The 12,886-nt window shown below is 42.8% G+C and overlaps 1 protein-coding gene across 1 annotated transcript in view; it reads left to right on the top strand.

Annotated features, from left to right (window-relative positions):
• UBR3 (ubiquitin protein ligase E3 component n-recognin 3 (putative)) overlaps positions 1-12,886 on the top strand; it is a 354,426-nt gene that overhangs the window by 6,229 nt on the left and 335,311 nt on the right. The window contains exon 2 of the mRNA XM_019522846.1: positions 3-280. Within this exon, the coding sequence (XP_019378391.1) occupies positions 3-280 (278 nt within the window). The remainder of the gene's footprint in view (positions 1-2; positions 281-12,886) is intronic.

A 12,886-nucleotide genomic window follows, 5' to 3' on the forward strand; every position in this document is an offset into this window, starting at 1 on the left:
AGGCGCTGGAGTGGTGCCGCTGCCTGCTGGCGGGCGGGGAGCCGTGGGATAGCTTCGTGCAGGCGGTGCGGGCCTACGACCCGGCCACGCTGTGCGGCCTCGTGTGGACGGCCAACTTCGTGGCCTACCGCTGCCGGACGTGCGGCATCTCGCCCTGCATGAGCTTGTGCGCCGAGTGCTTCCACCAGGGCGAGCACGGCGGCCACGACTACAACATGTTCCGGAGCCAGGCGGGGGGCGCCTGCGACTGCGGCGACAGCAACGTCATGCGCGAGGCCGGGTGAGCGCCGCCGGGCCGGGAGGGCTCCGCGCTGGGCCGAGGGGGGCGGGTGGGAAGTTAGTAAACAAGTGGCGGTGGCGGCGGGCCCTCGCGCACCAGCGCCTTGCTCGGGAGCTGGGGCGTTTCCTCCAGCGGTGGCGCCCCAGTGCGGCGGGCGCTGGGCTCAGCTCGGCTCGAGGGAGCGCGGGGACCCGCGAGGGGCACGGGAGCCGGGGGGCCGAGCGGCCCTCTGCCCTGGGGCGTCGGGGAGCAGGCCTGAGGCACGAGCGGGTGGCCCGGGGAACAGCTCAATTGAAAACCAGCCGTGGAGAGCGCGCGTCTGGGTTTGACAGCCAGAGAATGGCGCCTGGCGCGCCCCAGTGTCCAGAGGCATCAGGTGGTGTTAGACTAGGCGCTCCCAGTCCCAGGGCCTGCGCCCTTGCAGGGGGCCAGACCAGAGCCTTGAAAGAGGAGGCCTTTCTTTTCCCCTTACATGTTCAGTCATTCTGATCTGAAGTATTCTTCTGTCCTGGGTTCCTCCCCTCCTCACACGCTTCTAGGGCTCTCTCTCCATGAAGCCTTCCCTATTTTTTGAAAAAAGTTTCTCTGCTTTGAATGTTTTGTTTCTGTTGCCCACAACTAACTCTGTCATATCCCCTAGTTTGGGAGGGTATTTCCTCTTCTTTCTCTTCTAGCCAGTCTCCTGAATTCCTGTTTCCCAGCCCCCTCTGTCAGTGAGATTCCTTCCTCTTCTCAGGAGGGAATGTCCCTTCCTTCTTTTTTTTCCCTTGGTCATCATGGCACGTTACCATTGGGATTTGAGGTGCTGCTGTTTTTCTGCAGAAGTGAGCTGTGTCTGCACTATCAGTCCTGCCTCCACTCCAGCTCTCTCCTAAACGTTACAGAAAAATACAGTGGAGTTATTTTATTTTGTTATTTTAAAATGGTTTATTTTTTAAAATAATCCTAAATGAAGTTTGAATGTAATACAAACTATGTTAAGGCCTGAATTATTTGTAATAGCTCAAATATTTAAAATAAAAATTATATATACACTGAACCCACAAACCTCTATCAGAAACTTTTAATTACAGACTGCACACTTTTTATAAAAAGAAAGAATTGGTTGAGGGGGGAGGGAAAGAGGATGACCTGATTTTTGAGGCCAACTTTGTAAATATGGCACAGTAGACAAGTGGTTGATCCTGTTGCAGGCCCATCAGCAGCGTACTATAGTCACCATTTAAAACCAATTACAAATGTGGACTATTAAATTGTGTAGCTGCTTCAATAAATGCATATAGTTACAGTATATGTTCCTAGATGGTAAGAAGCTGTATCAAACTTACTGCAAAGGTTTTACAGAGTTGTAACTCTACATGCTTTAATGGGTATATCAACCTATAAGCAAGCATTAGTCTTTAGGAAATAACTAAAGTACAAAAAGAAAAAGTTGATTAAAATTGATGTTTTAAATCAAAGCTTTCCCTCTAGTGATTAAAATAATTATTTAAATTAGTCCAGCTTGCCCCCTTGGTTCTGGGAGGCCAAAAGAGTTTATTGTCACTGTTGCTTATGGTTCAAGATGGACAGACTTGGACATCATGCAGGAGCAATGTTGAATTGAGAAAATATGTATTCAAGATAGTAGTTTATGAGAAGACATTTCATCCAGCATTTTAATAATTTTTATTGTCATAGTTTTCTATTTAAAAAAATTCTTTCTTCTGGGGGAAATTGGCTTTATAAAGAAAAATGAAATTAAATCCACAGTGAACAAATTAAAAAACAAAAACAAAACCATGAAGTAGTCTCTGCTTTTTCACTCAATAGCTATGAGTGTTATGTGAAAGGGTAGTTATTTTATGTATTTAATAATACAGTTCAGATAAATGGGAAGGAAGAAGAAGGGTTGTGACTATTTAGCTATTGCTGTATTTGTTTGATTTTTTTTTTTCCCCCCTTGGGAAGTATTATTCACGTTAATAAAATTGTTCTAATAAGTCTTCAGTTAATGTTGTGAGAGGCCTGGTCTCCAAATGTAAATTGTACCTGCTTAAAGATTTTATGTTAAATTGATACAGTTTTGTGTATGGGGAACACCTAAGTAAAAGTTAAGAGGGGTTTAAACTCGAGTATCCTGACATACAATTTCACTAACTTAACTAAATTACTATATGTTACAGTATCTTTAGTTAAACTGGTTCAATTCTGTGTGTACTGAAGCTTGTAAGTAGGTAAAATGTGCTTATGTGTTGATGTTAAGGGCAGCCTTCCTGTAGATTTAGGCAACAGAAGCATTGATTTCTAGCCTGACGTAACCTCGGTCACTGCAGTCTGCCCAGGTTTCTATTAATAGTAGAGAGACTCAAGTGTGGAACTTGCTTGCAAACTTTATCTGCCATTTGCCTGGCTCAGATGAAATTTTGTCTGGTTACTATATGGGAAAGACAGAATTATTGGTATACAATAACTTGATCTCCCATGTTCTGAATTTTGACTTAATAGTTGACACTGAAAAATATTTTCTAGTATAGTTTCTTAACTAAGTGTTCAGTAACTGATTTATTGGAAAGAAAATCAGTCTCACCATCTAGTGCATGCCCTCTTTCTTCAAGGTGTTAATGGGGAACCTAGCATGCTGCGATATAAAAGTATGTATCTAAATTGGTGGTTCTTGACTTTTTTAGGCTCGAGTCATCCCTCAATAAATCCAAGGCACCCCTTGGAAAATTACAGCTCCTAGCTTTTCACTTGTTTTTTTAATTGGAAATGATAGTACAGTGCTTTTGAGTACAAGAGGTCAGAATGTCTTAACAGTAGGGATTCCTGTTTGAAACCTCTGGGTTTATTCTGTAAATCATGTTTGCACACTGAACAGTGTTAGAACTGTGTGGCACCCTTGGAAGGATCCTCAGGCACCCTTATCTAAATGCTTCCATAATGGTTTTACTTCAGCTTGTAACCAACTTCCTAAAGATATCAGTATAGCATATACTTGCAAAGTTTATACTGCATAGTTGCAAAGAAACCTGAATCTCTAGCATAGCATACAGCTGCTGATTATGTTTCAAATGGCTTGCTGAGTTGTGAATTATGTTAGATTATATGATGTTGTACAAACAAACCTTTTAATTCTCAGGCAGTTTTCAACATTTGTCATCTCTGCTACAACCTGTTAAGCAATATCCATTGCACATGTAATTCTGGTATTACACCTTGGACTTGAGACATTATCAACGGTATACTCCACTTACTTGCTTATCAGATAAGTGCATAATTTCCTTAACTGAATAACAACAGTGGCAGTCTCAATTTGTTGCCTAATGCTTATATCCTAACAAATTCAAGTTCCTGCACATCAGTTAAGTGCCTAAGCCACTTAAGCACAATAGGATCTCTCAGCCCCCCTGTCTGTTTTGTAACTTAATTGTCCTCTGACTGCATAGTTCTTTCTAGTCTGTTTCAGCACTCAGTTTCCAGGTTTCTAAAGCAGCTCTGCACTGGCTAGGTCCTGTCCATTTCATGATTCCTGAGAAAGGCATAAAGGACTTTGAGAAACAAGGTAACCAGTCTTAATGAAACTGTGAAAAGTTTTTACTGAAATTGAGCTTTGTTTATATTGACTCAGTGTAAGTGCATAGTCTGGGTATGTGCATAGTCTTTTTCAGTCCCAAAACTATGCCCTTGAACAGTGTAGGCTGTTTGAAATTTTACTTGGACACCTGCTTTCTAGACTAGAAGACTAAAAGCTGGTAATTACAGTTGTGCTTTATCATCTATTAAGAGCTAGTGACCTGTCTCCAGACTAAAATGTTTTGTTGCTCACAGTTAGATATCTTAGAGGAGAGTGTAAGTAAAATGTCTTAAATATACAGAAAATAACTAATAAGGAAGAGGGAGGGGTTTAAAGAAAAACTAAATAAAAAATAGTGCATTTAAATATCCTCACAGTTTAATATTATAGATGAGCCCCATCCTGTTGAAAACTGTGCTACACAAAGCTGAGTTAAGGAAATATAGACTTGAGTAACTGTCAGTTGACTTGGGTGATTGTTATGTCCAGGGAAGAGATTTCTTACTTGCTGATGAAATGATCGAAAATGGCAGGAGGGCTTTCAAGGCTTCTGAAATTAAATGGAGTTTTTTCTCTTTGGGAAGAGAGCAAGGCATTAATAATTTTTTCCTTATAGTAAGCCTTTTTTTCCATTGGCTCAGTCAATATTGCTTGAATAAAAAGGTAGTTTCTTTTTTTTTCTTTTCTGAGTCGTCAGAAAAATAGTTCCATGATTTTTTTTAAATTAGCAGTGGCTGTTGGGGGGGTGTGTGTGTGAACTGTGTTGGGCCATACTTCCACCACAGGCTTGATCCACAGCACCCCATTAGTTTTGTTTGATCATTCCTAGTTGTTAGATGGAACGTGACCCTACACCTCATTCCAGGCTTCAGATTTCATTTTAGAAGTAACTTGAAATAATACTCTCTCCTTATCCTCAATTAAGCCTCTAGTTTGCAAACTTATGTCCCAGGCCCCTGAAACTCTTTCCTCCTTTTTATCAGGAAGAGTTCCCCATAGTTTGCTGCAGGATAAGGTGTTTGCAACTGTTACCATGGCAGACTATAAACCTTCAGGGTTTAAGCTTTTCCTGACCTACATTAGACTTGTTTCCCTGTTCATGGGTATAGGCCAGTGGTTCTGAACTTCTTTAGACTGCGGATTGAAAGTGACTTTGGACCAGCATACTGCGGACTGGCACCCAACTGGGCCGCGGCCCGAGGGTTGGGAACCTCTGGTACAGGCCATACTTTTTCCTCTTTGGGAAAGCCTTGTCCCTATTAAGTGTTTGCCATGTAAATTCTTCTTATCAAGGACTTGCAAGTTGGTAGGTTTATGGCTAAAAACATACCTAGTCAAGCAGTTGATGCCTGTTGCTTCAGACCTGGAGGTTTCGCCTATTTCCAAGGAACCCAAAGAGCCATCCTCAGTTTGTGCTGGTATCACATCCTGGAATATAACAACAGAAAGAACATAAACAAGAAAACTTGAAAGAGATACTGGTCTCATTGTCCTGGGAGCTGCTGACATCACCAATCAGTCTCAGTGCTGAAGCTAGATACCATTTTGGTACCTAGTGTCTCTTCTGACTCTGGCAGCCTCATTGTTGAAACCAGTGCTAGTGCCCTAATACAAAGGTAGGGCTGGAAGGAACAGCTTACAAGGAAATAGGGGAAGTGACATTAGGCCTGTAAGATTAGGTGGCTAAGGGTTTGCCTGCCCTGGGAATTTAATACCCATTAAGTTAGAATGTGAATTTGCAGCATACTAGCTGCTCTGCACTAACTGTTCTTGGAAACACTTTTGGTTCACAAATAGTGTGAGGTTGTTTCATTTGTTTTGTAAACCAGTCATGTAAAGTCATGTTATCTTACATTTTAGTAACTGCTTCAGAAAAATAAGTCTCAAATCTTTTGCCAAATGAGTAGTATGTAAATTGTTAGCACTGACTGCAGGGCTGCTTACAGGTCTGAGGTAAAAAAGATGGGAACAACATTGAGATGACCAGTTGCAACATGGTCAGTACTTACTGCAAAACTATGCCAACAAGACTGTACTATATCTAGTGAGAACTGTCATTTCCAGCATCTTGTACCAGATAGTTTCCATTCACGAGAGGAGATGATCAGGCTCCCTGATGGCTTTGCTACCTAGACCATCAACACTGCAGTTAGATGTCACCTGGGAGCACTGATAGAGCAATCATGACTCAGTCTTGTTGCCTGATGAGAGAGTTGCACTAATCGATGCCTTTAAAGCAGGGGTTCTCAATCCCTGGGCCGCAGCCTGGTGCTGGGCCACTGCAGCTTGGCTGCTGGTCTGCAACAGGTTCGGCTACTGGAGCAGAAGTGGCTGCAGACTGGCAAACCACAGGCTCCCGCAGCCAGGCATCCAGTTCATCTAGTAGAGAGCCTGAATATTGAAACAATTGTTATAGAAGAGAAACGACACAAACATTTTGACATTCTGAAAGCACAGTTCTATAAATTAAGGGATAGTGAAAGTGGTCAAAGGGATCTAGTTGTCTTCTTTTTACCCAGGCTACATTTGGCAGGAAGAGGAGCGATATCAGGACCCTTGAAAACAACTTTGAGTCTACTTAGGCCTATTCAAGGCCAGGATCATTGGTAATGGCAATAGTGAAGAAAACACCAAAATTGACAAGAAACGTACCTGTTAGATTTTTTTCAATGATTGTCTTGCCCATCTCAATGCAACTATATGTGACAAATTATCCAACTTTATTCACCAAATGCAAGTCTTTCTCCTACATCAGGAAATCATCCTTATTGTCAAAAGTGTTACATTATGCCATGGAATTAGTCAGCCAAGGAATCCCTGACTAACCATGTATATATTCTGCCATCAGATTTAGGATGATAAGACTTGTTTTGTTTATCCTGTCTCTTTAGACTGAAGGCTGGTTCATAGTTTACCATTTGCGAGACGTTTGTTTGCACTGTTGTCCTATTCCTGCTACATAGAATGTACGTGAAATTCACAGTGGGAGCTCAGTGACTCACTGTCGGTGTAAAGTCCTACCCAGCACCAAGAGTATTTACAAATTGCCTTGAGGTTGTGCTATTCCCCATAAGAGGCAGGGAATTAACATCTGGTATTTAGAGGGAGATATCAAGATGGAGCAAAGAGCTTTAAGTATATTTTGTGCCTATTTTGTAGTCTGAGCCGTGTTCCTTTCATTTTTCAGGTGATGGAACGTAAAGCAGCTGTGATTAGGCACATGTACCTTTTCTGACCTGGAGTCAAAGGTTCCAGTCACTCCAAGCATTCTTCCTTTTAACAGACATTAACCAGACTTACCCTGTGGATTTCATAGATTTCATAGACATTAGGGCTGGAAGGGACCTTGGAAAATCATTGAGTCCAGCCCCCCGCCCAAAGGACAGGAAGTCAGCTGGGGTCATAGGATCCCAGCAAGATAAGCACCAATCTGCTTTTGGAGGTGGTTCAAGCACCTACATTGAACACCTTCAATGGCAGGCTGTTCCAGATCTTTATGGACAGTAAAGAGTCTTCCTTATGTCCAGCCTGAAATGGTCTTGCAGTAGTTTATAACCATTCGACCTCGTCATCGCTTGGGGCACTCTGGTGAACAAACGTTCCCCCAGATACTGATGGTCACCCCTGATAAACTTATAGGTGGCCATCAGATCATCCCTGAGCCTGCGCTTTTCCAGGCTAAAGAGCCCCATGGCTCTCAGCCTGTCATCGTAAGGTCTGTTTTCCTGACCTCTGATCATGCATGTGGCTCTTCTCTGGACTCTCTCAAGCTTCTTCACATCCTTTTTGAATCGTGGAGCCCAAAACTGGATGCAGTACAGATTTATCTGGCAGTGCTGGGTTTTATGTCAATATGCCTGTATATGGTGCCACTTGTGAGACTTCACCTATGTTTCTTCCAATTCTGGGCCCATGGGCCGTATTCGGCCTGCCAGACCCTTCTATCTGACTTGCAAGGCCCCTCCAAGAGACTAGTGCGAGTCCACAGCTACCCCTCTGAAGCTAGTGGGAGGTGCAGGCTTTCAGAGGTCATGCATCATCAGGATCGGCTGGGACAGCTCTGTGCTTTCACTTCCATGGGGGTCCCTAAATGCCAGCTGGGAGCAGCGGGGGGCCACGTGTGACTGGATCAGCCAGGCTTTGTGCTGCTCCTGGTATTCCATCCGGGAACTATGTGCTGCGCCGGCTCTGTGCCTCCACAGGTGGCTCTCTGCTGGAATGCTGAGCGCCCCATATAGAGGCATGGAGCCAGCCTGGCCTGATGGTATGCAACTCCCCATGGCTTCTGACACTCGAGCTGGGAGCTGTGTGCCATTGGGCTGGGTTGGATCTGTGCCAGCACTTGGGGCTCCCAGCACTGGAGCTGGGACTGCGTACCTTTGTGCCAGGTTGGGTCAGGCTGCCTCCATGCCAGCACATGGGGCTTCTGGCACTGCAGGTTGGATCTGTTTGTCTTCGGGCCAGGCCCACTCTGCCACCATGTGTCGCCCTCTGGTTGCCATCTTGGGTCTGAAGTTCTAACCCCTGACCTTTGCAACCAAAAATCCCTCCCCTTCTCCCCCAAAATACTCCCTGAGGGGTGGGGGGAGGGGGCCATACTGAAACCAGAAAAAGCTAATCATATAGGGGTGGCAGGGCTATCCTTGTGGCCCTTGACAGCTCACCAAAAGTCATCAAGCGGCCCCCCAGCTGAAATAATTGCCCACCCCTGGTCTAGACTCTGCCAAGACATCAAATAGATAAAATTTCAGTGACCCAGCAAAGAAGATTTAATGGTGAAACTCAACAAATATCCGGGAAGAGGAGTTATTTTCAGTACCCTCCCAACAAAGAGATTGATCAAAGTTGTCTTAGGGAAAGGCTGGGGAGCTCATTGGACCACACATTTCAAGGGTTTGGCACTCTGGAGGAATCAGGCTATCAGACAGGTCTGAATGGTTTTGAAGGTGTGGAGGTATAGTCAGTATGTATCCCATAAACCCATCTTGCTTTTTAAAGCTCTCCAGAACTTTGAGTAGTGAGGGAATAAAGAAAATATCATAGCAACTCTCCCCTTTATGTCAGTGGTAGTCAATCTTGTAGCACATGGCTGGTTTGCAGGCTAGATTGGGGCCCACGCTGCCTCTGCCTGGCCCTGCACACCCAGGTCAGGCCTCATGCCAACCTCACCCACCTGCCCGAGGCCCCAGAGCCCTCTTTTTCCCCCACGTGGAGGGATCAGACCCTTTTCTGCCTTGTATGCCCAATCCAGCATGCAGGGCCATGTTGTCCAGCCCATGGCACTCCCCACAGGTCCAGAAATTTGGTAGCAGAGGAGTAGTGCCACTATTCCCCTGCCAGCAAATTTTTGGACCCATGGGAGCCCGATGGGCAGGATGACTTGGCAGTGGAGGCTGGATTTGGCCCATAGGCCAGGCTTTGATCACCCCTGCTTTATGCGGTTGCATGGAACACCCTTCAGCTACCTAGGTTCTACAGTGACCACCAACCGCTCACTGGATGTTTGCATTGGAAAGGCTGCCAGCTCCTTCAGCAGACTAACTAAAAGAACATAGAACCACTCAAAGCTTACCATCAAGACCAAAATTCTAGTGTACAAGGCTTGCATACTCAGCACTCTCATGTATGGGGAGGGAATATGGGCAACTTATAAACATCAAGAGACAGTGCAGCTTCCACCTGCATTTTTTATGCCACATAGTCAACATCAAATGGCAAGATAAAATTACCAATCCAGAGGTTTTTCAAAGGACAAATTTGCCAAGTGTGACGACCCTACTCACACACACATGGCTGCATTGGCTAGGCCATCTGAGCAGGCTGGAAGATGGATGCATACTCAAGGACATGCTATATGGGGAACAATCAGAGGGAACAAGAAGAATAGAATGCCCCAAGCTTCACTATGAAGACACATGCAAGTGAGATATGAAGGCATTTGGAATCGATCCTGACCAATGGGAAATCTAGCAATCGATCCTAACAAGTGGTGTCATTGTCTCTACCAGGGCATCAGAGTCCATGGCAGAAATTGGCTCCAGCAGCTTGAAGAGAAAAGAGTCTATAGGAAGCAAGCAGCTCCTGAACCACCCAACCATAACATACACATTTTGTAACCCCTGCCACAGATCATACAAATCTCAGATTGGACTACTTAGTCACATGAGACACTGCAAGCCATCTACGTCAGGCTGCAATATCCACCGTCTCCTGTAGATGAAAGGATGCCAAAGCATGGGACACCCTGCATCTTGCACAGTATGCCTCTTAAATGGTGCTATGTAAAAAAATAAAAAATAAAAAAGGTAAGAAAGAAAGAAAAGTATTTTGTGTGAGATCCATACATACTACACCTCAAACATCTCAAAGAACTACTGTAGGTAAATGAATATTTTCCCCTCAAATAAAAAGGGATAGTATTGCCTTTTACTGCTGAGAATTCCAGCTTGCTTTTGAATTCTAGTTTTTGAAAAGCCTGAGATGAGGTTCTATCCTTGAAAAATGAGAGAGACTTCATCTGTTATGGTAACTTTAAATTCATCATGGAATATGTGCTTATAAAATTGCCTGTCATGACTTCCTGAAGAATGCCCCTATCTTGGGCTACAGTGGTCTCTGAATTAGTTGCTTCAGTATGTTCCAAATAGATTATAGCCAAATTATGATTTTGGATTATTGTTTTCACTGCTTTGGCTTGACTAGCAACACATTGTTCTTGATGCATACCTCAGAGCTAACTCACAGTTGTTTCAATAAAAGCTTCAGGAAGAGTTTGAGAGGCTGCCTTTATCTTTTTGGACTTAATTGGTTTAAAATGAAATACTAGATGCTTTAACCTTGTTGAGTGTCTTTTGTGTTTGTCCTTGTACAAACATAATAAATGTTTGTCCAGAAGATCTTGTAGTATAAAAATTGAAAATCTAAATTTAAACATGTTAAATAGGGATAATCTGTTTTGAGAAGAGTAAGGTAAATGTGGTTGATACACCTTGTGTTGTGCTGCATTATGTCTTGCCTGAACCTGTATGCTGTTTGAATTGTCCACACTTTCTTAATATATTGTCTGAATTGAAGAATCTGTGTATTTCATGGCATACTGGATCTACCTGCTGCAGCAAGATCCCTAGATTATTTGGCCCTCTAAACATCTTGTAGGCATTTCAGATGTATTGTACAAATGGGGTCTTAATTATTTTACTTTCTGTAAAATGAACCATAATATACATGGTATTTTAAATCCATAATGGGGCCTAGGTTTTTGCATTGACAACATATAATTGTAGAATTTGGAAGGGGAAGATGGAAAGTTCGGCATTTTGGTAAAGGATGATTGGAGGCTTTGGTACTTGGAAAAGCATAAGGGGCTGTCAGGGATTAGGATTGGCCTGCTAACTGCATGTTTCAGATAATGCTTATAGTAAAATAATGAATAAGGCTAACTTTTAAATGTGTGTTTGTCTGTTTCAGAATTTACATTTGATAGAGATGAATTTCTTGATTCTCTCTCTAAGCTATTATTTCTGATTGTCAGGGAGCTTCAAAAATAAATATTGTATCAGTTTAGAATGTGGTAATCTTTTCTTGGGTTCTTCCCTCCCCTCCCCATCAACAAAAGTTTGGGGACTTAGCCATTTGTGGGACCTCAAGGGGTACAGTTTTGAACGAATTGCTATTCTAAGACGCATCTTCAGCAACATATGAATTCTGCAACAAATTCCATAGCTGTAGAATATTCAGGGTCCTTTTAAGTTCCAGACCAGTTTTTTGATTCTTGATCTCAATAAACCTAAGTCTATTTTTCCCCTAATATCTCAAATCTTTGGCTTAATACAAAATCAAGGCCATTTCCCCCTACAAACTGAAGAGAATTTGATTTCAGTTTCAAGAAGTTTTTCTTTAAACGTGTAATGGGTTTATAAGATCTTTTTATGGGGCTGTCTAGTAATAGGAATGTATTTATGATCAACGAAAAAGAGTATCTGCTTCTCACATACTTACTTAGAAGAGGATTGCCGTTGAGATAATAGTTAGGAGATCCATATAAGTACCTAGATTGCCTTTATCAAAATGCTTTTCTTGATTTTTATATCATATTTAATATTTCTAATATGAAACCCATGGACCATTACCTTTCCAGGGATACTGAAAATATTGAGAAGTGTATTTACATAAAAGTTCCTTACATAATTATCATACATGCATTGTGCTTTATGCTTGCTTTGTTTGATTTGAACTGAAGCTTTTTATTTAAGCTTCCTTATTTTCTCCAAGAAAGAGGTTGATTTGATATACTCCTCTTTTGATGTGTGTAGGCACTCTCCAAATGCGTTATGGGTGTGGGGCTGCAATGCCACCTGTTATTAAAGTTACCCGGCACTAACCAAACTCTCAGTTGCTTATAGGCTAAAATTATATATCCGTTGTCTCCCTGAAGCTGAATTTTCTTGGCAATTTTCAGCCAGAGCATCTCTGCTGTTTCCTTAGCATTGGTTTCAGAAAAAAATATTTGGTTTTGCCCAGGGTGGATTTGATTTAAATCATATCAATTTAAATCATGATTTAAAGCACGATTTAAACTAGGAAGCCTCAGATTTTGGTCAGGAAGCCTCAATTTAATCAGTTTTCTACAAAAAGTGCATTCTTATTTGATATCCTTTATTCATTTAACTTCTTGAAACTTTGCACTTTTAGAGAGACATAAAGGCTTGACTGTGTACACAAGTTTGCAGAGATACCAGAGGGTTTTTGGCTGGGTAATCAGATCTGTTATTTCTTATCTCCATATACTGTTGTTAAGTAGGCCTGTGTGAAATGGCTAGTATTCACTTCAGATTCAGATTTGGCTGATTCAAGGGACAGTGATTTGATTCGGTAATTCAAATCACTGTCCCAAATTGATTCCACAGTTTGGCTGCTGCTGATTCGGCTGAATCTCTGAATTACGCAGGTCCCATCCCCAACCCGCTCTCAGTGGCTGCCCTGTCTAGCCCAGCTCCCGGCTGTTTGGGGGGGGGAAGCCCGCACTAGCTGATTGCTGCTTGGCAGGTGGT

The sequence above is a fragment of the Gavialis gangeticus genome, unplaced genomic scaffold (genome assembly GCF_001723915.1).
Source record: "Gavialis gangeticus isolate Ggan-Ray unplaced genomic scaffold, GavGan_comp1, whole genome shotgun sequence".
Lineage (NCBI taxonomy): Eukaryota > Metazoa > Chordata > Crocodylia > Gavialidae > Gavialis > Gavialis gangeticus.